The sequence below is a fragment of the Chaetodon trifascialis genome, chromosome 8, assembly GCF_039877785.1.
Source record: "Chaetodon trifascialis isolate fChaTrf1 chromosome 8, fChaTrf1.hap1, whole genome shotgun sequence".
NCBI classification, from domain to species: domain Eukaryota; kingdom Metazoa; phylum Chordata; class Actinopteri; order Chaetodontiformes; family Chaetodontidae; genus Chaetodon; species Chaetodon trifascialis.
Window position 1 is genome coordinate 6,357,263 of NC_092063.1, and position 24,422 is coordinate 6,381,684.

The 24,422-nt window shown below is 44.0% G+C and overlaps 2 protein-coding genes across 3 annotated transcripts; one reads left to right on the forward strand and one right to left on the reverse strand.

The window, feature by feature from the left end:
* The first annotated feature begins 902 nt into the window (after positions 1–902).
* On the forward strand, positions 903–5,310 carry tnfrsf9a (tumor necrosis factor receptor superfamily, member 9a). Its single transcript, XM_070968687.1, has 7 exons — positions 903–1,317; positions 2,051–2,170; positions 2,266–2,403; positions 2,502–2,574; positions 2,673–2,776; positions 2,879–3,052; positions 3,139–5,310. The coding sequence occupies exons 1-7, from the start codon at positions 1,182–1,184 to the stop codon at positions 3,252–3,254; spliced, it is 861 nt and encodes a 286-aa protein (XP_070824788.1). The 5' UTR covers positions 903–1,181; the 3' UTR covers positions 3,255–5,310.
* Positions 5,147–24,208, reverse strand: ccdc187 (coiled-coil domain containing 187). 2 transcript variants are annotated; one of them, XM_070968685.1, is made up of 13 exons: positions 23,861–23,984; positions 23,402–23,494; positions 16,829–16,891; positions 14,823–14,961; positions 14,605–14,695; positions 9,824–9,902; positions 7,914–9,272; positions 7,277–7,398; positions 7,117–7,188; positions 6,900–7,031; positions 6,659–6,753; positions 6,473–6,567; positions 5,148–6,388 (listed from the first exon to the last, which is right to left on the reverse strand). In XM_070968685.1, the coding sequence occupies exons 2-13, from the start codon at positions 23,448–23,450 to the stop codon at positions 6,240–6,242; spliced, it is 2,445 nt and encodes an 814-aa protein (XP_070824786.1). In that variant the 5' UTR covers positions 23,451–23,494; positions 23,861–23,984; the 3' UTR covers positions 5,148–6,239. The 2 variants fall into 2 exon arrangements, with proteins under 2 accessions (XP_070824787.1, XP_070824786.1); XM_070968686.1 differs by lacking the exon at positions 7,914–9,272 and having other exon boundaries at positions 5,147–6,388; positions 23,861–24,208.
* Positions 24,209–24,422: the final 214 nt, after the last annotated feature.

Sequence of the window (24,422 nt, forward strand, 5' to 3'; positions counted from 1 at the left end):
TTAAATTAAATATAATCAAGCCACAGTGAACGCATCCACGAGGCGAGGGAGTTACTTCGCTACTCAAAAACATCTCTTCTAAAAACAGTTGCTTGGCCTCTGTAAAAGATCCAGTGTGCTATCTGCAACGATGCCCCTCTCTCTGAAAAGGTGTTCAAAACAAGCATAAAGGCCAATTCAACTTGGCTGGCAGCTGTAGGTTAATCTACAGGCTACTTTTGCATTACCAAAAATAGTTCAGCGCAATGCTTTATCAATGATTTGCATTAGTAAAGTGTGTGATTAAAGTGCATGAAGAAGCTAGAGCAGTTCTTCTAATGACAGACAGATTTATAGCAGTTTTGCTGTGGCACTCCTAGCTGTGGCTGGTATGCAGCATCATAACAGCAAGGTACAGTTCTAGGTACAGACTGTTGAACGAGCAAACCTGACGCTGTTCCTCCTGCAGGTCCTGAATCTGGACAGGTTGGGGCAGGTGTGGCGTATCAACAACAACAAAACCACGCTGTAATCTAATATTCACAAGCTGCACTGTGTGAACTGCAAGAGACACAAAGTGGAACTGATTTGAAAGCTTCAGTGTGAGGGGGTTTTTGTCAGTTACACAAATCTTTTATTTTAATCATATCTTTGTATCTCTAGTCTTGCTGTGTATGATTTGGCTCTAAAGGGCATAAACTCTATCTTATAAAATTAGCAAAATGAAATGTAAACATATTATAGTTTGTAGTCTGAGTTGAAGTGATTTTAAGTTTATTTTTTATTACCTGGTTTATTATCTATGCTTTTAAGTTTCACAGTATGTGTTTTATACATTCATGACAGTCATCTTGTGCCTGACTCTGACTGTGTAGAAGTCACGCCCCCTGAGTATGAATAGCTTGCTCAGCTGGAGGTGTGATGAGTCGTTTCAGACAGTGGGGGCCACAGCACGGAGAGATTTCTTCATATGACATTATTCATTCTTCATCTTCAGAAAATTACTGCTGAGTGACTTCAGCTTACAAAGAAAGCTGAGGGTCTTCAAGCATTTCAGGCTCCAGATTTAGAGAAACAAAAAGTGCCTTTTTAAAAAATCTAATTAGGAACCTGGGATACTTCTTGGATTGGATTACCTTACGTCTTCCCCGAGGCGGCTGTAACGGCGTCCTTAACAACAAGCTGAGAGAGCTGACCGCAGCATGGCTGTGCTCCTTTGGGCGATGGGTCTCTGCCTGCTCGTGCAGGGCTGTTGGTGCAGTGTGGGACACGCTGACCAGGGCTGTATGAAATGGAGAGAACACGGAGAAGACGTTTGCTGTGATGTCTGCCATCCTGGTAAGCAATAAAGGAGATAAATACAGCTCTTTAAGTGATGAAAGGGGCTGTTGGTTCAGTGTTTTTTCTTCTTTCTTTGAAAAAGGCTCTACAGGTCAATATACTGTGTCTATCTATTTATATATGGTTTGAAAAAATATCAAAATAAAAACAGCACTGTTCTTAATGAAACCTTATGCATGTATTTTCATGAGTGAAAGGAGAAATTCCCACCCTTCAGTTTCCACATATATTCATACAAATATGTCAACATCATCCCTTTTCAAGAGATCAACTTACCTTGTGTTGTATCGGATAAAAGCAAAAAGCCTACTGAGCTGTGTGTGTTTTTATCTACGGATGTCAAGACAGCTAAAGAAATAAGTTACCATATTCCAGACCTTGAGCAGTTCCTCCGTGGTGGTTGCTTGCAACCAAATATAGTTTCAGTGGTTTTCAGCTAATACCACAACAAAGAGATAAGGCTGGGATGATGCAAGTGATAAATGCAAATTGGTGTCATACTTCCTCGCAATTCCCAAGCAGTACAGGCCTGATAGCTGCAGCTTGCAAGAAGCTGGTTTCCCAAACTTTTCTGTTTTCAACATTAAACTTTCCCGTGCTGCATTTCACCCTCTAAAGCCTTGAGAGGCCTGTTACATTATGGGAAGAGCGAATCTCACTGAAACAGGTGTCAGCTGATGTGACAGAGTTTACGACGTAGCTATTGATGATTGTTTGTGTACGTTTGCAGGGAACCGCCTGGTCAGAGAATGTGGTCGAGACCCAAGAGACCTTTGTACACCATGTGAGCCCAGTACATTTACAGTGAAACCTAAAGAGCTGAGGTGCATCAGGTGCACGCAGTGTGTGGGTACGTTAACAGACCCTGCTGGTCACAAAACCGCCTAAGACAAGCTGAAACTTGTAAAACTGCATATTCTTAAGCCTCTCTTTCTGTGTGAGCAGGTGCTCAAATCCAGGTGAAAGAATGCACAGCCACAACCGACACAAAGTGTGGCTGTAAAGAAGGGCTCACCTGCGGCGACGAGAACTGCTCCTTCTGTGTTAAGAAGTGTGACAAAGGTCAGGAACCTACAGAGAAACGTAAGTAAACTACAAACAAGCACACAACTAAGGTACACTTACATCATAAATTCACAGGTTATATTGAGTGGAAAGTAACTCAGTGATTTACCGCACAGGTTCCTGCCGACCGTGTCCTGATGGAACCTTCAACGACCAGATTCACCAGATGTGTAAACCCTGGAGCACCAAGTGAGACAAATCCTGCTGTGAAAGCAGCATCTGCCACTGATTTGATTAAAACCCAGAAAAATCTTTGTAATTCTTCCACTGCTTTCATTTTCCTAAAGGTGTCCCAATCCAGATCAGGTTATAATGACCAGGGGAAATGCATTGACTGACATAAAGTGCGCCAATATTTCAACTGACCGAGTGGTCGTTCCAAAGAAACCCAGTAGGACACGATTCTTCTCCCCTACTGCACTTGTGCTTTAATTCTTATCTTTATCGAAAGCTAGTAATAATTCTCAATAACAATCTTGCTCTTTTGTATCAGATCACACGCAACAGGCATGGCCATTTGTCTTATCTGTGGTCACCAGCGTAGTTCTGACGGTCTTCAGCGTCATCATCGTCGCCATTGTCCTCATCAAGACCAAGAAAAGACACCAGAAAAGAAAGGAGACCAAAAAGATCATCACAAAAACACCCATAATCCGAACCCCTACAGGTAGGTTACCTGACAATGACTGAGCAGCATTTTTATCAAGCCAAGCACAAATACACTGAAAATGTATTGAATTCTCTTTTCTTTAGATGACCCAGCGACATTAATAGCAGTTGAGTGCAGTTTCCACGAGGCCCAGCAGGAGCAGGGCAGCAGCTCAGAGTCGCTGGCCTCCAAGGACTCCTCAGAGAGGCTGATTGCGTGAGGGGAAGGGGGCAGGGATGGACTACCGTTCTGTGTTACCTGTCAAGGTTTCACTGAATTTTGTGAAAGGGAAAAGGCCATCCTGAGTAAGATGGGGGGTTTTCTTTGTGACACTGAGCCACAAGTTTTGGAGGATGTCTTTGTTGAGCTGATTTGCTCGGCTCTACAGGACAAAGCGCCGTACTCGCCTCTTTTATCCACCCTCTTTTCTTTTATCTGAATAACTACTGTGAAAATATTGATGGTCTGAGTCAGAGTTAACGTTTTGCTCGACCAGGATACAAGCCCAGTGATCTCTTTATGAAACAATGGAGGAAGGGGAATTCTGGCAGGGAAAAGCAAAGTGGACTAACACCCTATTCATCATGCAAATGATAGCAGCAAGTCTGTTTTTCCCCTTTCAGCTCAACTTGAAAGATAAGGTAAAATATCTGTGAAGGGCGTTTAATGCTTGGATAGAGCTCAAGATAAAATAGCATACCTTAAATTCAAAAGCTATCAGGAAACAACTGGAAACTACTTTTTTTTTTTAAACTCATTTCAAACAAAGCCGCTGGACCTGAGCCTGCGGACATGTAAAATATATACTGCAGCTTATGAAAGAGTGGGATTAGTTTCACTACGTAACATTTGCATGTCTGAGCGGTAAAGCCACTGACTGTTTGTAGTGTGAATTTACAGTGCAGGAGGGTGTCCGACCACAGGTTTTAGTCACGTCTACTGCTGAGCCCACATATGCCTCCCAGAATAGATGCTGAGTTTTACCCATGTAATATCCAACCTACTGATCTAGCTGCTTATTGTTGATGTGAAGTTGTAACTGTGGTTATGCAGTCGCTGCCGAGCTAGAACAATGTTATCTCGTGATGAATTTATGATGTGAAACGTGATTTTTCAGGGAATGGGCTGTGTTACTTTCTGTCTGTTTTGGTTTATTATTTAAATGCCTCTATGGATGAGTACTACTTTGTGGGATAAATTGTGAAAATAACAATGCGCACACAAAAACAGTGTTGTACAATATTGTAAACAAGAACAGCTGAAATTCAATTTGAAGACAGTGTGCTTACATGGAAGTATATGGACTTTCCTGCTATTACTTTATTGCTGCCAAAAAGTCCACTGAAGGGAGTTTCCCCCTTTTGTCAAGATTTAATCATACATGTTAATTTTAAATACCAGGGATTCTACTGTACAGTACAGAGTCTGCACTAATGTGGTCTTTATGTGGTTAAGGTTCAATAGCACTCCTTCAGCAAGTTGACACATGCCTCTTGAGCAACACTTGGGTATCCCAAGTGAAACCTTTGAGATGAAATGTCAGATAATGAGATTAGTCATATGTTGCACATAGATCTTTGAGATTCCTATCGAGTGTGTCATGTGAGAATTTCACTGGACAAATAGGCTACAGACTAAATGTCTGAGGCACATGATACTCAAGGGTGGAAACCCATCCCCACTAAGGCCTGTACTCCTTATCACTTTTGCTTATCTTGTAGCTAAATGGAGTAGGCAGCGAGATCAGACCGAGTGGAACTTATTTCAAAAGCACATTTTTACTGTAGCAGGCGTACATTTGATATGAAATGGAACATTTGAGAAATGTGCTGTGTGGGCTTTGGGGTAATTGTTTGCCCACACCTATAGTACTGAATCGGTGAATGAGTATGAGTCATAAGTCAAGAAAAGTCTGCTGAAAGACCACAGAGCTCTTGAGCAGAGGTATCATTCAGTAACATTCTCATCAGATTTGTAGCACATTAATTCACCTGCCACTTATTTTTATGCCTTTGTTTTGTTATGTGATGTTACCTTTCTGATTCTGATGTTTTCACATGACTCGAATGCCTTTTTGTACTGTACTTTTTAGTTTCTGAAATGACAAAGAAATGGGAATTTATTTTTTTATTTGTTGCACTTTCATACAGAGCAGTTGCATTCATAGTGGTCCACTTTAGCAGTGGCATATGTCATCTGTATAAAACAAAACAAAAAGAGTGTTTTACTTGGGAATATTATAAACATACAAAAAATAAAAACGGAGACCTTGACTTAATGTGTGTGTTGGAGCGAGTCTTTGGGCAGATAAAAACCCACCTGGCAAAATATACACAACATGAGTTGGATATGTAATAATCGAGGCTTAAAGGTCCACTTACAAGATTTCTGGAGCTTTTAACTGCATGCTGGTCTTCACTCAGCGAATGGAGCCGACCTAACCCATCAAAGATGGTCTCTGGGGTCTGACCTGAACAACAGATGCAGCCAGTGGACCTCTGAGCTTAGATCACCTTGTTACATATACTGTCCCCATAGGATACATTTACATCTGGATATTACAAAACAGTTTAGCATACATTGATGATGGGCGTAATCTGTTTTTTTTTATCAAAATGGGACTTTCCATTTAATTTGGGTCAAACAACGTTTGATTGTCACTGCGCTATTGTAAACATGGCGGGGCGTCCTGCCAAAGCCGCTCGAAACAAAGTTGGCAGACACTCCAAAAGTGGATGTCTCAAAGTAGCTTGGCGGTAAACCACGCCACTCAGGGTCAAAGGCTAGCACGATAACTTCTTGCTTTTTGACACTGCGGATGCTAATGGTGTACAGCTTAACTAAATGAAAACACATACAGGTTACAAATATACTTTGTTTAAATTAAACACTCATTAACACTGAAGAACTCAAACAATACTTCGATAAACTTTGATTTTCCCTTTGAAAATGATAAAGGCGTGAGGCCAAAGTGTTGTCATTATTCAGTTAATGCAGATATATTTTAAAATGTCACTTCTCTCAGTTGTGTGTCTTTGTTTCACTGGTCTAAAGTGCTAGTAGGGGCGGCTGGTAGTGAGAACTTAATTCTTGTTATTCTCAATCTTAAAGTAATAAGCAATGAGAACTCTGTAGCTGAGCTGATATTTAGTGTTATGAACTATACACAGTACATGTACTCCAACAGCACAACGTGTTGAAAAAGTTACTGTTGCTTGCAATTTTCCTTCTTCTCTTTGGGTTTAGTGCGCCCTGACTTGTCCGTTTGCCGTTTTGTGGGAGGGATGAAAGTAGGCTCCTCGAGGAAGTCGTGCAAGCCTGAACGCGACATGGGAAGCGACTGACAGGTTGGGCCTATGTTGGAGGAAAAAGGATGTCAGCGTCCAGCTATTGTTTTAACAGTTTCATTCTGAGTGTTGTTTTTCCTGTGTACAGTACCGGTTTGTCCCACTCTGAGGCTCTCTGTGCCTGGCCTCCTGGCCTGGAAGGTCGGGTCCAGCTCCTCTGCGATGTTTCTAATCTGCTGGGCTTGTCTGTAAAGCACATAAAGTTCATGAAGCAAAGACGGCATTAATACAGACATCCATCAGTTTCACGTGTAATCAGGTAGGTAGAGATGATTACGGTATAATGGACGTGGGGCTGGGTGGCTGGTTCTCCGGGGAGCAGTCCTCAGTGGGGGAAGGAAGGCCCTCTGAGTCAAGCCTCTCTCGTTGGACCTAAGGCAGCAGACAAAGGACTCTGATTCATTTCATCGCCTCTTTTTAACTGATGAAAACTACAATACTAACACAGATTATAGCAAGCAAATGCCATGTACCGTCTCTGGATACTGAAATGGTTTTTCAACATCTACAATCTGTACCTGTCTGTCTCTTGCAGCTCGTCTGTCATGACCCACCATCGCTCGGTGCTCGCACCATGATGTCAGCCCTTCAAGCTCACGGGATCGACGCTTCGACTTGATCTCCTGCTTCTGCATAAAATGCGCAATTTCCTGGTGCAAAAACACAACACGCGTTCATTCCACCGGTGGATGTTAAGCATGAGATACCTGGGTGCAGTTCAGTTCATCGTCATACCTCATCTTGCGCAACTTGAGCTACTCTGAAGTCTCCCTCTGGGTAAGTACTACATGGAGGGGGCTGGGACTTCTGAAAAAACAAGATGGTAAAAGTCAGAGGGGGAAAAAGAATGACCTCAACTCCTTCATCACAGAGTTAAAGATAAACTCTCCCTTACCCTCCTAAACAGCTTTTCCTCCTCGTTCTGCAGCTTGCGAGCCAGCTCTTCATCCTGTAGGACCTGCTGCAGCTCACCCAGGTCTAGGCTTGCCTCGCCCGGCTCTGGTTGCAGTGATGCTCCTAAGGGTGAGGTATGACATTGTCAGATTCAAGGGAAATGGCATGACTAAGATGATGAAGATACAGGCAGTAAAAAAAAACTGAAAAAAATCGAAATCAGAGATGAATCACACACTGCATCGGAACAGAGGTTGAAAGACTCAAAGATCGCGGATATCTGAATCACATCAAGAGATGAGAGGATGCAGCATGTGAAGGTATGTTGCTAGATTGTTTTGAAAGAGCCTCCATAGAAATTATTGCCTCGCTACATAAAAGCTAGAAGAATGATGATGAAGATGAGAATGTAGAAAGCACACATTGATTATTTCAGGACTACAGGAATTAGAGATATGAACAGGAAAATGTCCCAATGTCAGGAAGAAACCCCAAGTCACCACTAGAACCCAAATTTGTCCAGATTAGGCGATGACTGAGGGAAGATGAGAGGAGCAGATGCACACAGAGATGTAGGGAGCACAGCTTTGGAAGCGTTCCCTCTGCAGATTGGAGTTGGCAGCAGTTTGGGGTGTTACCTGCTGCCATGCGCCTTGACCTTTGCCTGGTCGAAGCCCCGCTGCTGCGGAGGCTTTGGCTACGCTGTGGGGCTCTTCGGCGTGGCTGCTCTCTTCTCTTCTCCACCTCCTGCTCCTCCTCCTCCTCTGAACTTAACCTTTCGTCTACAGTCCTGTGCCAGTGCCTGCGTCCGCTTGTTGTCCTCTTGACCCTGCAATCATTTGCATTCCTCTCCCTCTCGTCATCATTAGTGCATCTGTGATCTCTCCAGCTCCTTTCTCTGTTAGCAAGATGTGAGTCTGTTCTGCTAATCTCGTAAACCTCTCCATCATGCTCCACAATATTGGGGCGCCTGTCTCGGTCGTCTCTGTGATCTCTCCCACTGTTCTCTCGGTATGACAATCTCCTCCTCTCCCTGATATCTCCATGGAAACTGTGCCTGGTGGTGGCAGCTCTCTGGAAGGCTCTCTGATGTGGTTGGGAGTCGCCGCAGGAGACCTCACTCCCGTGAAGCACCTGACTGTCTCTGCTTTGAGGCCTTATTTGCAGTGGCGCCCCGTTGCTGCCAAACCTCACAGGCACACCCCTCTCCATGAGGACCTGGCCCAGCATCTCCCAGACGCTGCTGTTTTCACCCTGCCTGTTACACCTCCTGCTGTCGTCCTGGAAATGGACATGTTTGTCAGGGTTGTCCTTATAGCTCCAGGTTCTTGCTAGGTCTCTGTTGCTGTGTCTACTCCTGTCATGTAGCCTGACAGACTCACTGCGACTACATCGCCTTTCTCTTACCTCGGCTGATCTAGAGTCTCTAGCCTGATCTCTGCTCCTGTGCAAACCCTCATACTCCTCTCTGTGGTTCAATTCCCGATCCCAGTTTCTAGGCCTCCTCTTGTCTAGGTCATCATTTTCATAGTAGTCCTCATCCCACTCTCCCCTCTCCTCCTCCCACTCTCTCAGCTCATCTGTGACGCTGCTGCGAGGGCAAAGACTTCTGTACTTTCTCTCCTGCACCTGATGTAAAGATGCCCGCCGTCGGGGTGGTGTCGCCCTGAGTCTTTCATTTGGTCTTTGGGACAAGACAGAGAGCTGCTCAGAGAAAGCTGTGTCTGAGTCCTCTGAATCCTCACTCAAAGGCTCTCTCAATTCATTCCTGATTGCCCTAAAGGAATCTCTGTGTCCTTGATTTGCCCATGAAGTTGTGCTTTTCTGAGCTGCAACCCTCCTGGGGTAGTCAGCCTGTGGCTCAGTTGAGCCTGAATGTTTGTGAGAGGTAGAACATTGCCACCTGGTGGTAGTCGATGAGTACTGCTCCTCTCTTTGGTGAAGGCTGCTGAGTGTGTGCTGGTGTGGTGATGGCAGTGCGGGATCGCTGGCGCTGCCTTTAGTAATGCCAACATGCAAACACAAAAGCAGGGAGGGTGGGTGAGGCTGATAGCGGATACTATGATGCAGTTAATGATGAGGTGACACACTGCATTAAAAATAGCAGCATGCCACTTAAGTACACGTGTTCCTTACATAATTTATGTATATGTTTTAGACACAACTGAGTCATCCAAATAAGTTGAAATACAGATATACAGTCATGCATAAAAGACAATAGAAAACACATATACATGCAACTGATTTAGAACACGCTATGGAGATAATAATATAATGCAATGGGGTACGTAGGCTATGTTTTGAAAAACCTCAATATAATGATAAGTAGTAGCAGTAGAGCAAAGCATGGTTAGAAAGAAGCTAAGCAAGTCTTGGGTTTTGTCCTCCTTTAAATGTGAGAAAAAAAATCTGCAAATACACAATACAGTTCAAAGTGGCAAAATCCTAAACATTCAAAATCATGTTTTCTTTTAGTTAGGATTGCAAACTAATGTTGTCACAGAAGTATACTGACAGTAAAACGTTGGACAGAATGGAAAAACTGTACCTTCAGTATGGCCTTCCTGGCCTCTGCTCCTCCTCCAGTTCCTCTGCCTCTCCTCTTCCTGCATTCGTTTAGCTATTTCCTGTGGAGACGCAGTCGTACTGATTGCTTTTCTGTGTCACACACCATAATGAGTAACCCAGTAGGAATTTGGGCTGAATGAAGGTTACAGAGAAATGGAGCTCATCTGTCAAATCAGGAAATCAACACAGATACATGTGTAGTCTTTTTAAGAGAAGATTTGGTGTTGTTACAACCTCTCAGTGTGCATCATTCTGTCTGCACAATTTGAATAGTAAGGTCATAATCTTTCATTTTGCAAACTGTTTCCACCTTTGGATGTCATTCAGTCATCACAGCAAAGCCAATAACAAAACAATCTGGACAAAAGAATTGTAAAGATATCAAAGGAAGCTCCGCTCACTGAACAGTCAGGTTACACCACTGGTGTGCAATCATGAGTTGGCATGACTTCAAGAATTTTCTCGACATCACGTATACCGTACTGCTTTCAGCCAGCAGATGGCAGCATAACACAGACTGAGAAGGAAGCAAGTCAACAACTTTCAACAATGAACAACAACAACAACAACAACAAAAAAAATGTGGTGAGAAAAAAATGCTCACACTGTAGATGCAGCTTCATCTTTTAACCTCACACCACTTCTGCTTTAAAGCTAATCCGCTCCCTTTGGATATGACCTACACATCATGTGTGTTTAAGTAACAACGTAAATGTGACATTGATCAAAGTCTCAGGACCTGTTTGGACTTAACATAAAGATGATAATCTAATCTACCTCTGGCATGTCTACAGAGGAGGATCCACCAAATGAAGAGCCATGTTGGGGGATGATCGTGAGGTGATCTGACATCTTAATAGTGGCTATTTAACACAAAGCCAACTCTATAGGTGGCCACGCTGACTGTTTCAGGCAGGGCTGTGGCTGACTCAATGGAAACTAGGAGACTGAAAGACAAGCAAACCTTTCATCTCCTTCAGCCTGAACTCTGGACCAGAAAAGCTCCAACAGAAGCAGGTCAACAGGACTGTTTCACTTGAAGTAACACCTTGTCACTTGGGAATGCCTACTGTTACCACAACAGCCCCCCCGCACAACATCTCTGAGTTGCTTTTCTTGGAAAGCCCAGAACTAATAATGTTCCCTACAAATCAGCAAATTCTACCAGTGAATTCTCTGAAATATGAAAACATGCCTCTGTTGGCTGCGTTTGCAACATAAATCATAACTAAAAGCTAACGCAGCTACTTTTGCTTTGCAATCAGGGCGTGCGTGTCAGCCACTTTGCCAGCATCAGCAGACAATTAGCAGCTTGCCATGGCAGGTTAGGCGTGGAGTGCCACGGGGATCTGGCATTTAAAACAGCTCAGCCTGGTGCCTTCTGTTCCTTAATTAAAGACACAATCTACAGGGAGGCAAATATTTCATCAACACCTCTGATCACCCGATCATTAAGGGAGGTAAGCTAACGGGAGTGTTAATAGTTCATCGTTTGATCCAAACATCAACACTCATAAAAAGAAATTATTGCTTTCACACAGGAACAGATACGTTCTCATACCTCGTGCTGCATAACCCAGCAAGATGTTCGACCCAGTGGGTAAATGAGGCTTTACCATTTAACTCTGAGTGGAGACAGCTTGTGTTGGTTCCAGCTGAGTTCAAACCCAACCCCTTTAACAATGATGAATGAACCCCACAGCCTCTCTGACCTCACATCCTCCAAACAAGGAGCTTTTATAAGCCTGTCCAAGGCAGCCTCCTCTAAAAAGGAAACTGCAGGGTAAAGGAAAATATTATGCTGGAGCGGCCTCGTGACGCAGACCGCTCCGCTGGACCAGCTGGGGAGCTTCGTGGCAGAGTTGGCTGTTTTCCCCCCACAATGCACTTCTTCTTACACAGCTCAACTCTTCACTTCCACTGGTGGGCAGTCACATTGTTTTTGTAAACCAAGCCATGCTCAGATGTACACGTGTGTTTGTGTGTGTGCTGCATAAATGCACACACATATAGACAAAGTTTTTGAGGGGTTGGGCTTCTGTGTGAAACACTGGAACAACAAGGGAGAAGTGACTGATGTGAAACATCTGGCAGTTTGGGGTGCAAGATGAATTGTTTCTGTATTTCTAAAATTTATGAGAGATAAATTTCCTGCACCACAAGTTCAGAAAATGGACAACACAAATGTCACAACAGCTTGTTGTCACAGTATTATCTAGATTTTATAAGTGTATTAAAAATGAGATATGAGTATTAAACTCATGCTGTCTACAACTGAAACAAGCTGTACTTAGACACAGGATACTCTGAGTTCAATGCTAACGTCAGCATGCTAACATGCTCACAATTACAACGTTAACATGCTGAAGTTTAACAGGTTTAATATTTAAGCTAAGCATTTTAGCCTGATGGCATTTGCTAATTAGCAATAAAAAGAAGGCACAGCTGTGGCAGATGAGAATAATTTTGCAGGTATTAGGTCATACACCAAAGTATTGCACAAACTGAATCTTTGATGATGGCGCTACACGGAAAGTGAAGGGATCACCAAAGTTATTGTAATTCATCCTGACAGGGACACGGATGTCCGTACCAGGCTTCGAGCTATCCATCCTTGAAATAGATTTCCAGACAAACCTGTTTGGAAACTCCGTAACGATGTTCAGGATAACCAAATAAAGCCGGAGTCACTTTGTCAGGTGTTTTAACTTAACCTGCCTCTTCCTCGCACTGCATAGTTGAGGTTTTAGACACATCCAGTGAGGCTTAATGCGCCCACATGAGCCCATTCCGTATGAAGAGGTTGACGGTCCATGTCTGGAATCAACCGCCACAGAAATTGCTGAAGCCATCATCCAGATGGGTAGCTGACAGCTTGTGTCTCTGTTTAACAGCTGACTTTGCTTATACAGCCCTCTTATGGCGCAGTGGATACGCCAGAGGCCCAAAGCAGCACTTGGCCGCAACCACCATTCATTATGGACTTGTTAGTCCTGCGAGAGGGCAGAGTGAACCATTTCATACTTCCTGACCTGCTGGTAACAGGCAGATAATTAAATGACATACAAGTATGTCCCAAGTGCCATATAATTCTATGAGTCCCTGTGCTGAATGTGCTGACCTTGAAGGATGATACTGGTGCTATTTTAGGTTTGTGCCAACTGCCATGTTTACACCCATCTGGATTATGCCCAGGTTTGTGGGCACACAGTGCTGTAGTTACTGTAGTTTGAGATACCTTATGAGCAGCTATTTTCTGCTTTGTGCACCACCAAAAACTTTCTACAAGCTTCAACACTTAGTCAGACAATCCATTACAGCATTATCTGTTAACACAGTCGACTGTGTCTCAAACTAGAAAGTGTTTAATGGACATTTTGGTAAAACTATCACTGGAATTACTGATTAAGATGAATTCAAGGAGCCACTTTAACCAGCTTTTAAGAGCTACCTTTCAGGGGAGAGCGTTTGACTCTCAAACACTAAATCTGGAGCGGAGTATCACTTTAAGTCTTACTTTGGTTTTGTCCAAGTTTCTGCTTTATCATTTCACTGCGCGGAGTTGAACATGTCCACAGTGTCGGTCGCGTCCTGCTCTGCCCTGGTAGCTGCCAGCAACTTGACACCCACAGGAAAGGATTTGTTCCCCTTTCAGGAGCAAATCCCTCAAAATATTTCGCTTTACAAACTTTGCTGTCACATTTGTGTCTACTTATTAGCTGGGACACCATCTGGTTTCGAGCTAAGCTTCACACTATGGAGGTTTTAATTTAAAAATGACAAAATGAGCGACTGGTAAAGGACGGCTGATTTTCAACCTTGTTTCCATATGTCAGTCATCCAAAGGGCATAGTCGCCTGTAGCTTCAACATAAAGATCTGTTTTCCATCAATCGTATCAAATGATGGACTGAATTGAGGCTTACTGCTTAATGTTTCCTCCCACAACCTTAAAAAATGCAAGTCAGGTGACCTGTCTTATGTCTTAACTCTGTGATGTTGGGGCAAGTTGACTGTTCCAAGGAGCTTCTGTGCATTTGGCTCAATGCACGTTGGAATAGAATCAGTTTTTACTTTGGCAGATACTTCACAGAGCGATTATAGCGGATGTTATCCATTTTACCTGCCCCTTCTTATCCACACAAAGGAAGCTACTGTTTGATAACTGGGGCAAAGAGGAGTACAACTGAATAAATCACTTTATATTAAACAAAAACATCTGCACGCATCATTGAGGCTTCATTTTGTCTGGCATATTTCAGAGGGCCTACTGTCAAGCTTGCCAAGTATGAGGTCTACTCATTAAAGAGCTACAGTAAATAACAGTAGCCTGTACGTAGCTGCCCGCTGACTGAGAAATAATGGTTTGATGCAGACACTGGTGGGCGCAGGTTTCCAAATCGAAAAGATTTATCATATTGGAGGTGGGCGGTAAGTGGATAAATGACAAGTAGGTGCATGTGACGTCAGAGCTGATCTTTGCACTCTTCATACAGGGTTATACTGGACTGAGCACTGGAAGATGAAAACTTCTGCATGAGTCCAAGTTGAGCATTTATCAGCATGGGAAAGGCTTCGAACACTAACTAATGTCAGCGCAATTGATGTAAAATATAGCTGCAGACCACGTGACTGAATGCAAACACGTCACTGTTAATGAAATCTTCTATTTAAAATACAGCATGATCTTTAATGCATTAATTGGAGGAATGGAAACTAGATGCAGACATAATTCAAGGAGTTTATAACGGTTTGTGCTCACCTCATCGTCCTGCTCCCTCCTCTGGGCCTCTTCAGCACAACGCAGGATCTCCTCCTGAATTACACGGGCATACTCAAAGTCTTGCTCCTCTCTACAGGACAGAAGAAGAAATGGTCTTCTTGTACTAGCAGGATAATGAGGACATGCAGTTATGTCTGAATAATGCACCAGTGTGAGCTGTGTTACAGTGTGTTTTGACGGGGTCAAGAGTCACCTACAGTTGTCTGGAGGTCTGTCTGTGGAGGGCGCTCTGCTCAGCCCACTGCTCCTCCTCCTCATCCTGCAGCCTTTTGGCCACACGTATGTCGTTCTGCACTAGCTGGTTCTTCTGGATGTTGGTGGTGTAGTACTGCTCGACTGTGAGAGCAAGGCAGAGAAAAAGGCAGAAAACAAGGCAGTATTTAATGTGTGACAATGAAGGGCCATGTGAGATCCAAGTCACATTATTCAATAACTACCAGATTACTCTTTCTCCAAATGTGTTGATCTTTGAGTTGAGTATTCATGACTGCTATGTTGTTTATTTCAAACAGTTTGTGGAAAGCCACACTCTCAGTGTACTTTTAAGGAATCTTAAAAACAGACACCAAATTACATGTCACGTTTTTACTGTTTTGTTTACAACTGAAGTTGCAAGGACATACCACAACAACTGCTACAGACCAGAGCTAGCCAAAAAGAAGTTCTTAAAGGTCCAGTGTGTAGGACTGAGTGGCATCTAGCAGTGAGGTTACACATTGCAAGCAGCTGAACACCCCTCATGTCACCCTACCCTGCAGTGCCTGCAAAAAGCGTGAAAGGTGCTCTCTAAAGCCAGTGTCTGGGTTGACCGTTCTGGGCTCCTGTAGAAACATGCAGATAGATAAAAAGAGCTCATTCTAAGGTGATGAAAACTAGGGATGCATGATCCGCTTTTGCACCTCCGATACCGATACCGATACCGATATCTGAGGTTTAGTTATTGGCCGATACCGATCCGATACCAAAAAAAACCCCCACAGCTGAATTACCTAACAAATGGTATTTCTCATTGTGTGGAAAAGACTGGGATCATTCTTCAGACTTGACTTACACATTTCTTTCCTATTTTTTAAATGGGGACGGGGTCTGATCTGATAAATTCAGCATTTCTTTGTGCAGGTGTGTGTGTGTGCATGCGTGCCTGCAATGTGTCTGTAACCCCCGCCCCTCCCCCTCCTGCTCGGTGCATACACACAGAAGCCACCATACATCATGTAGCGGACCAATCACGTGCGGCTTGAACATAAAAAAAGTCGAGAAAAAAAAGCAGTAGCGGCTCCTGGCTCTGATCGTTCACTCCAAAGAGCGGCTCCAAAAGCAGTTTCGTCCATGACCGACACGTCACTAATTCCTCTACCTGCTCCACTGTTATAAAAAATAGTGGCGCAACTTGGTGGGTGTCATCCTGCTAATTTTTCAGCGTGAGAAATACAAGGTGTGGCGTGTGAGCGTGTGAACGGGTTGAAATGCGTGTGTCTGATGCCCAATGCGTGAGGCTTGAGAGCTTTGTGGTTGTGTTATACCTTAATGTTTTACCGCTGCCCCTCAGAACATTTACTGCAAAGGTATTGCAAGTAGTTGTCGAGTTCGTGGACTGAGGCAGTGTGAAAAAGTTCCAGACAGCCGATCCTTTTGCTCGCTTCATTTTAAAAACAATGTGGTCCACATCATGTGCGCTTCAGCACTGCGTGTTGCTTTCGCATGACGCCCCTCACAGTGCCTATAGCATAGCGTTAGACTGAATAGATCGGCCCCTATGTATCGGTCCCAAAGTCACCGATACCTGATCTAGAATTTTCTTCAATATTGGGGCCGATACCGATACCAATATCAGATCGGTGCATCCCCAATGAAAACACAACTATGCTTATTTTCAGATAATATGCACATATATAATATATTCCCCTAAATCTTACACACTGGACCTTTAAAGGTTCCCACTCTGCCATGGTAAACCATGAGAACAATACAGCATTTTGCTTATGTTTTACTCTAAATGTGTAATTTGAATCAGTAGCTAGCTAGCAATAAGAATAATTCTTGGCTAAATTCTAACAGGATAGCTAAAGATGAAACCCCACAACACAGAAAGTGGTGATTCACTGAGACAGACTGGAAAGCAGCCCACACAATATAAATGACTACACACGTTTGTTGTGTGAAGCTGGGCTGCTGTCACATGGTAGCGTGACATCGTACTTACTCTCCTGTTCCTGCAGGTTGTGTGCCAACACTCCATCCTCCAGCACAGCAAAACACTGGCACACTGAAAGAGCAGAGCACAGCAACGCTTTAGTATCACATAAAACGTTATGCGGTGTCCAAAAAGGAATGGTGGGGGGATGAAAGTGTTTAATAAAGTGAGCAGTTCTCTCCCGATGATTGTTAAAGCAACAGAAAAATGGCGACAGTGCGCGGCTCCATCCAGAGCAAGAACTGAGCCTTTGGGTGGCTTGAAAAGAGACGCCATTGTGCAGCTTTTCCTTCAGCACTTTGTCTAAAGGAAAACAATAGACTGGAAGTGCTGTGTGTCATAATTGCTGCATATTTGACACAGACAAAGGCGGAGAATTGTCCCTTAAAACTTCAGCGGAAAAAGCAAACATCCACCACGCTGCCATGAGCTCACTGTTAAATATATAAAAGGCGCTCATAAAGTCCTAACAGGGTGCTAGCGTTTCCAAAGAAACATGCATGGTTTTGTAGCAGCAGAGCAACAGGTCCACCTCATTCTAACAAAAGCAACAAAGAGACCCACTCTTCTTTGGTGCAAGTGTGTGTGAATGTGTGCTCAATTCATACACACACATCAGTACAAAAGCCAATGTTTAAAACTGTCGTTGAAATGATCTTAAGTGGCAGATATATGTTTTTTCTTTTGCAAATGTTCTTGCTATGACTACCAAATGAAGATGCAAAGTTTAGGAACTACAAGCTGCGATCATTTATCCTGGGAAGCCCGTGCAGATGGTACAAATGTTATGCAGAGTGGAATCTGAAAGGCTGTCGTAAATCCAGCGGCTTTAGTTAAGAGCTCTCTGTACACCAACTCTGTCTGCTTCTCCGTATCAAACCACTCTGCGGCAAACCGAGTCTTCCCTGTTCCATGATCCCATAGTCTGGCCACCTGCTGCTGGGCATGCTCATAAAACATATCGGTTTCATGTCATTAACGCTCTCCCTCGTCCATTTTTGTAGGAGAGCTGACGAAGACGGGGGACTCTATAGACACAAGAACTTAAGAAACATTTATACATAGCGTTCCCAAATATGGACAATCATAATAAACATCATTTATTAGGATTAATTGGTAATAACACATAAATACCCATAGTTTTGCAGTACTCTATGATCTGCCTTAATAGCTTCAGCATTTGTGGACTGTTATTCTCATCTATAAACATGCCAGGTGTTTACAGTAGCCCTTAATGAGCCACAATGCTGCAGCTCATGTGTGTTTAAAGCCTGTCAAACAAACTCAAAAGTTACTGAGGAGAAAATAAACACAGACACACAGCAGCAGCAGCAGTGGCGGCGGCGGCGGCGGCAGCAGCACTGCAGCCCAGCTGTTTCTCCACTTCCTCGCAGACAAACACAGCTCGCTGTGACCAGACAAAAACCACTTTGCCATCGCACAGTTTTGCATCAGGGGAATGCAGAACGGCTGTCTTTTCCTACAATGGAGCTCTCAAATGAAGACAGTGTTTAAGAGGAGATTTAGCTCACTGCAGAGGGAAAAGCCTCCAGCCTGAGCCAGAGGCAGGGCTAATTAAAAACACCTGTCCGCCCGCTAATCCTTCCACTGAGCCGGCTGGGCCACGCCTGCGGAGAGGACGGCTACTTTTACATCCATGATGCTGTTAATGCTCAGGATACTCAAGTATTCTGTTTATGAGCGGAGTGTCCACACATAAATGCTATAGGCTTTAAAATAAGTTGTTTTCTGTAAGCTCTTAACCCAGTTATACAAAGCCTGGGTAGATTTTATACAGCTGTAACACTACAAGCTATTTGAATGCCCAAAACACAAATGTTAGACAGGATATTTCTATATTATCAGGAGCGCTGTCCCAGGAAAACATGCAAATGGAACTGCAGCATGACAGCAGCGTATAAAAACAGTCAATACCAAACAGGACTTTTGAGCAGCAAATATGATCCCATATGTGAAATACTGTGCATGTAAACCTGGCTGTCACTGTGAGCACGGCAGGGGGAGAAGTCAAAGCAAAGACATTCATTCTCAGTTAGTTTGCTTAAAACATAAACTGGGCTTTTTTTTTGATCCCCTTTTTCAGCAGAAGCACTAATGTAAGGCAGAGAAATGTACGAACAGAAGACAAGCAAAGAACCCGGAAGTTTACTTACTAGCCGAACGTTTGCTGGACGGCGTCATGGACGACGAGACTGAATGGGAGGCCTTGAGATTCACTGTAACAGTGACAACAGTTAAGCCGTGACCGTGTGTGTGGCTAACTAAAACACACAAAATTTCAGCTCACGCCAGACTTTAAGAGCACTTCTCTGTGTTCGCTGCCTTGATAAGTTTGTGCTCTCAAAGACAAACTTGTTATGCTGTCTTTACAGCTTTGCAAGTGCTCCAAAGACACGTACATTCCTTGATCTCTATCTGTTCTCATCCTCTTCCAAGTATAGAGTCCTCTTCTCTTTCATTGTTTCTGCACCTGACCTGAACTGCAAGAGCCTGCTCTAACAATGAAATGCTAAATTTCAGCATTTGCAGAGCTGTTTGAGTTGATATACCAAGTCAGGACGAGGATGTGCTCTGTGTCCAGTTGTGTAAATAAGGAAGAGAGGCCTCTGAAACTTTACTGTTGTCAGACTTAGTCAAACTCTATTCTCTAAATCCTAAAAACCTTGCTGAGAATATGCCTCCGGGTATGTTTCAATCTACAGGGGCTCAACAGTCAAAGTTCATAGAAATCATCCAGACAGCACTAAGCCATCAAAAGTGTCTGTTTACACCATAAATGACCTCGTAAGTCTACACTGAGAGTTAACCCATACCAAGACAGACATGCATTACCACTTACACCTGTCGTGGAGCTTAAAGGACTATCCGCTAAATGGATCTCCAACCTGCCCTTATGGGTCCAGTCTGTCAGTGACGAGGGATTAAGTCAAAGGCTTGGTTTTAATCCGATGGGGCAAATTGACAGCTCAAAACACGAGTTTACTCTTAAGTCCAACTCAGAGGGCAGAACGAGGGAAAGATGGAGGAAAATGACATGTCTCATCAGTGTGAGCGCACAAGTGTGAGTGTGTGTGTGAGTGTGGGTGTGTCTGCATTGTGGGTTAACTTGTTTTTCCAAACTCCTTTACACACGGTCACATTACCCTTCCAGGGGAGGGACAAGGAGACTGTGTTATTATGACTGCTGAACAGGTTTTGAAGGACAGGCACATGTTCAGTGTGAGTCTAGGCCGAGTGTGTTTTCAAAATGTACAGAGACTCCTTCTGTAAGCTTCTTAATAAGGGCACTGAAAGGACCCCGAGAGGCGATGTCTGTTTCCTAAGAGGATAGTGAATCAAAAATCCAGCAGACGACAGAAATTGGCTGTGGCATCTGAACACCGGAGGCTAAGACGCACCAAGGGGCAAGGCTGTACGAGAAACAGCGCAAAGCAACGAGATAAGATTTAAAAATATCAGCAGCCACCCGCTGTAAAGCTCAGTATGTTCCGCAGCAGCGTCTGCAGGAGACCACAACCTGTACCACCTCAATGCCAAAACACTCAAACCAAAGTGAATTATTTCCTGTCTTATGCCTCTTATCCCTGACAAATATTCCACATTACTGCTGCCGAATACAAACAAATGACACATGCAACAATTTTTTCCTTTTTGCTAATTTGCAACCCCAATTCCAAAAAAGCTGCGACGCGTGAAACATAAATAAAAACAGAATGAAATCATTTGCAGACACACTGCGTTTATCGACAACGGCTTCACAAAGTGCTCCTGAGCTCATGCAGTAACCTCCTTTAACCAATCATGTGTTCACAAAGTGGTGAACCTCGCTCCATCCTCGCTTGTGAACGACTGAGCCTTTCCAGGATGCCCCTTTCACACCCAATCATGATACTACCACCTGTTACCAATCAACCTGTTCACCTGTGCAATGATCCAAACAGGTGTTTTTGGAGCTTTCCACTTTTGCTGCTCCTGTCCCAACTTGTTTGAAACGTGTTGCTGCATCAGATTCAGCCTACGTTTACACTTAGGGAAAATGCATATGTTTTCATGCGGTTTGGCCACTTGTTTACATGCAAACGATCATTTTTAAAAACTCCGGCCAAAGTGAAGATTTCAGAAAATGGTTATGTGTCAGCGTGTAAACTGGGTTAAACAGCGTTTTAGGTTCCGAAACGTCACAACATGCGACTGAAAATACTGAACGTCATGTGAGCGACCTTGTTTACACTCGCGCCCATAGGTTTGGCCTAGTTATGATGCGCTCGACGGCGGATTTATCCAGGTTCATGTAAACGACAACATTTTTGAAAACGATGTTGTGTGCACGATGTTATTTTTAACAGAGGGGCCAAAATATCCGTTTTCCAAAATACCCTGCTACGTGTAAACGAAGGGTCAGAATAAGAATACGAAGCTGATGAGGTACAACATTAATATGTTACCTTTGTGTTGTTTTTAATTGAGTGCCTGTCAAAAAAGATTAGCAAATGATCCCATTCTGTTTCATCAGTGTTGTACACAGCAGTCCACTTGTTTTGGATTCAGGGTTGTAGCTAAATCTCATACTGCAGGTGTGCGCGTGTGCACAGCTGAAAAACTCACACCCAACATTAGAGAAGTGACGGCCAATCATCTAAAACAAAACTCTGCAGATTATCTCAGGCATCCAGCGGGAAGGATCAAACACTGACAGTGATATTTCTGTTTTATCTTCGCAGCCACTTGGATATCAGCAGTAGCGAGCGGCTGCCAAACAAAGAAACTGGCGAAAGGAGAAAATGACAAGGGCTCTATTTTCAGCCAAAATCCCCCACCGGCCGCCCACGCGCTCTCTCCCTCTCTCCGTCTTCTTCTCCTTGGTCTATTCTGTTCTCCTGCTCGCTGCTTCTTGCACAAAATTTCACCATGAACCGTCTGTCCATCCCACAGCTCTCTGTGCTGTGTTATAAACTAGGCGAACTGGGCCAGCCAGCTCATGAGCTGGAGCAAGCTGTCATGGAGAACAAAGAGAGGTGAGGGGTAATGGGACTCTGGGTCAGTTGGTGAGAGTGAAATTAGGAACCGGGGGGAGGCGGTGGGGGAATTCCTCTGGGAGCTGCATTCCCTCAGCACATCAGGCTATATCAGGAGCAGCCAGAGGAGGGACAAAACAGGAACTGATAAGGGGGGCAGTGAAAACAAAGAAAGTTGACTTGGCCGAGACCCTCGGAAGGGGAGGAAAGCGAAGGAGAAGGGGGACACGGGGATCTACGGCTCTTAGGGAAATTGAAGCATAAACACCCACGATGGGACATTAAGTAAACAGCCACACAGAGAGAGACAACAGCACAGTTTGACAAATCTGTCGGGCGAAAGCAGGCGATGAGCAGAAAAAATTACACTGACCAGACATCTGATTTACATGCTGCTATTGTCTGGATGAGCTGTTTATCGCTGCTATTACTGGCTTTGTTTGTGCACTGGCCCCTGCTCGATAAAGCATGAAAATGCAAAGCTGCACAGTGTGCCCTTTGTCTATGGAAACAACAGCGGAGTGCTGAATTATCTCCCTTGATAAAAGACATGCAGACCTATTTCTATCCCATTCATTAGTGTGGACATGCCAAAGACTGAGTCAACGGTCTACACCCAGGCTGCAGCTTAGACATTCCTTACCTGTGAATGTTTTCATACTTGCATGCAAGCATAACTAATTTTGTTCATAAAGAGCTGCATCAGCATGACAATAATAAATCCTGTAGCTGTGCACGTGAATTTTCCCTGAAAAAGAAAAAAAAAACAGCTGTATAATAGTAACAGCTGTTAGGATTTTGTCTTTTGTCCTCTTTTGTTTAGGTTCACTGTTTCTCATCATCTGAACGTCTACACATGCTGTCAATCATAATGCATCATAATTGCTCTGTTTGGGTCTATAAATCAAGCTACATAAGCATTTCTTAGTCTTTCATCTCAGACTGTTTCAACTTTAAAAAATGTAATTTGACTTAGGTTGCGGTGCAAGTCTTCATCTCAGGTGATAGCGCCTTCTTTCCCGAGAAATCATCCATCGCAGGCTGCTATCTCATTCCCTGCTCTTATCTGCACCCAGCAAACCAGACCTGCCTCTGATGAGATCCACCTCTGCTCAGCTGTATGACTGAACTTGTCTGCTGCATGTAGTCAAAATATGTTGCAAGCTACTTCTTATCTGACACAGAGCGCTGAAGCCACAGACATCAAGCACAGACGCACAAGGACGGAAGAAAAGCTGCCATTCGGTGCCAAGGCCAGTTACTCATAACTCAAAAAAAAGAGGCGATGGGAAGTTGTCATATGTCTCGTTTTCTGTCAAGCATGCAGCGGAGAAGACAAGTCTGTCCTTCGCATTTGCTGGGCTGAAGTGTGCATGAGTTGAATTCTTAATCCCGACTGGCTCCGTGTCTGCAACTCGGTAGCTGACCCTGACCTCTGACCTCCCTGTGCAGGGAACCATGGTACACTCTGCACACGTTTCCATACTCAGCGGTCTAGATCCTCTGCAGATGCAGGATTTGGGTCAGTATGACAGTGTCTGCTTACCTTCTTGGACACGTGGAAGATTGGTCTGGTCAATTTCCAGCTCTGCCATCACTGTCCCTGTTCTGTCACTGCCTCATGGTAAAGGAGAAGACCCTGAAACCAGAGAGGGGGGGGTGGTTAATATGGTTAAAGGAAACGAGCACAAAAAGGCAAACCTACAAGCTACATCGAGAGCCATTTGGTGAACATTAGTGTATTTCACTTAACCAGACCACTAGTTTATCTCAGATATATTCAAGAAAAAGTCAGCTAATTACTGACAAACTCTCCATTAGCTGAAAGCAAAGACAGCAAGCAAGCAAGCTAACACGAGCAGCACCGCTGTGACCATTACCGAGAGCATTTAAGGTAACGTTGAAACACTACCTGCACCACAGGCCACTTGTTTGTCGAGCAAAGTAAAAAAACACACCAGACAAACGTTCACTCAGTCCAAACAACCACTGTTTTTAAACCTACCGGTTTCCAGCACGCTGCCCACTCAGGCTCCAGTGTTGTGTATGTACACACAGCCTATTCAACAAGTACCAACCATGACAGCTAAGTGTCAACTTCGGAGTCGTCCGCTCCGTCGGACTTTCCCTCTCCCTCCCTCTTTTTTCCTCTCTAAGTCGAAATGTCACGAACGTGTCTGGTCGTTTCAAACGCCTCTACTTTTGACGTGAGAGTTTCAAACGAAACCGACGGTTATTGTTCATGAATGAAACAAAGCCCAGTCGACTCGTGATGGGAAGCCAGGGCGGACAAACTTAGCCCGCACTCTGTCGCTTCGGCGGCTTCTTCACAGCTCCTGTTCGGCAGCAGCGCAGCGGGGGCGGTCAACGGCTGCTGCCTTCAGGTACTTCTTCAAGCTCAGATTTATCTCTGCCAAAGTTTAAACACGAATCACGATGTCTGCCCTTAAAAACGACTGTTTTATTAGACATTGGAAGGGGTAGAGACACTTTCTTTAACAGTTTTGTATTGTATTACCGACAGAGACAGGCAGAGTACACCTGTAAGGTAAAGCTGGTAAATTAAT

What these genes read in the sequence shown, in the direction of transcription:
- tnfrsf9a (XM_070968687.1), top strand. Translation starts at nt 1,182, where the DNA reads ATGGCTGTGCTCCTTTGGGCGATGGGTCTCTGCCTGCTCGTGCAGGGC. An exon ending in CAGGTGCACGCAGTGTGTGG is followed by an intron (nt 2,171 to 2,265) that starts GTACGTTAACAG and finishes CTGTGTGAGCAG; the next exon opens with GTGCTCAAATCCAGGTGAAA. An exon ending in GGTCGTTCCAAAGAAACCCA is followed by an intron (nt 2,777 to 2,878) that starts GTAGGACACGAT and finishes CTTTTGTATCAG; the next exon opens with ATCACACGCAACAGGCATGG.
- ccdc187 (XM_070968685.1), bottom strand. Translation starts at nt 23,450, where the DNA reads ATGGCAGAGCTGGAAATTGACCAGACCAATCTTCCACGTGTCCAAGAA. An exon ending in AGGAAAAGCTGTTTAGGAGG is followed by an intron (nt 7,189 to 7,276) that starts GTAAGGGAGAGT and finishes TTGTTTTTTCAG; the next exon opens with AAGTCCCAGCCCCCTCCATG. An exon ending in CCTCAGAGTGGGACAAACCG is followed by an intron (nt 6,389 to 6,472) that starts GTACTGTACACA and finishes CCTCCAACATAG; the next exon opens with GCCCAACCTGTCAGTCGCTT.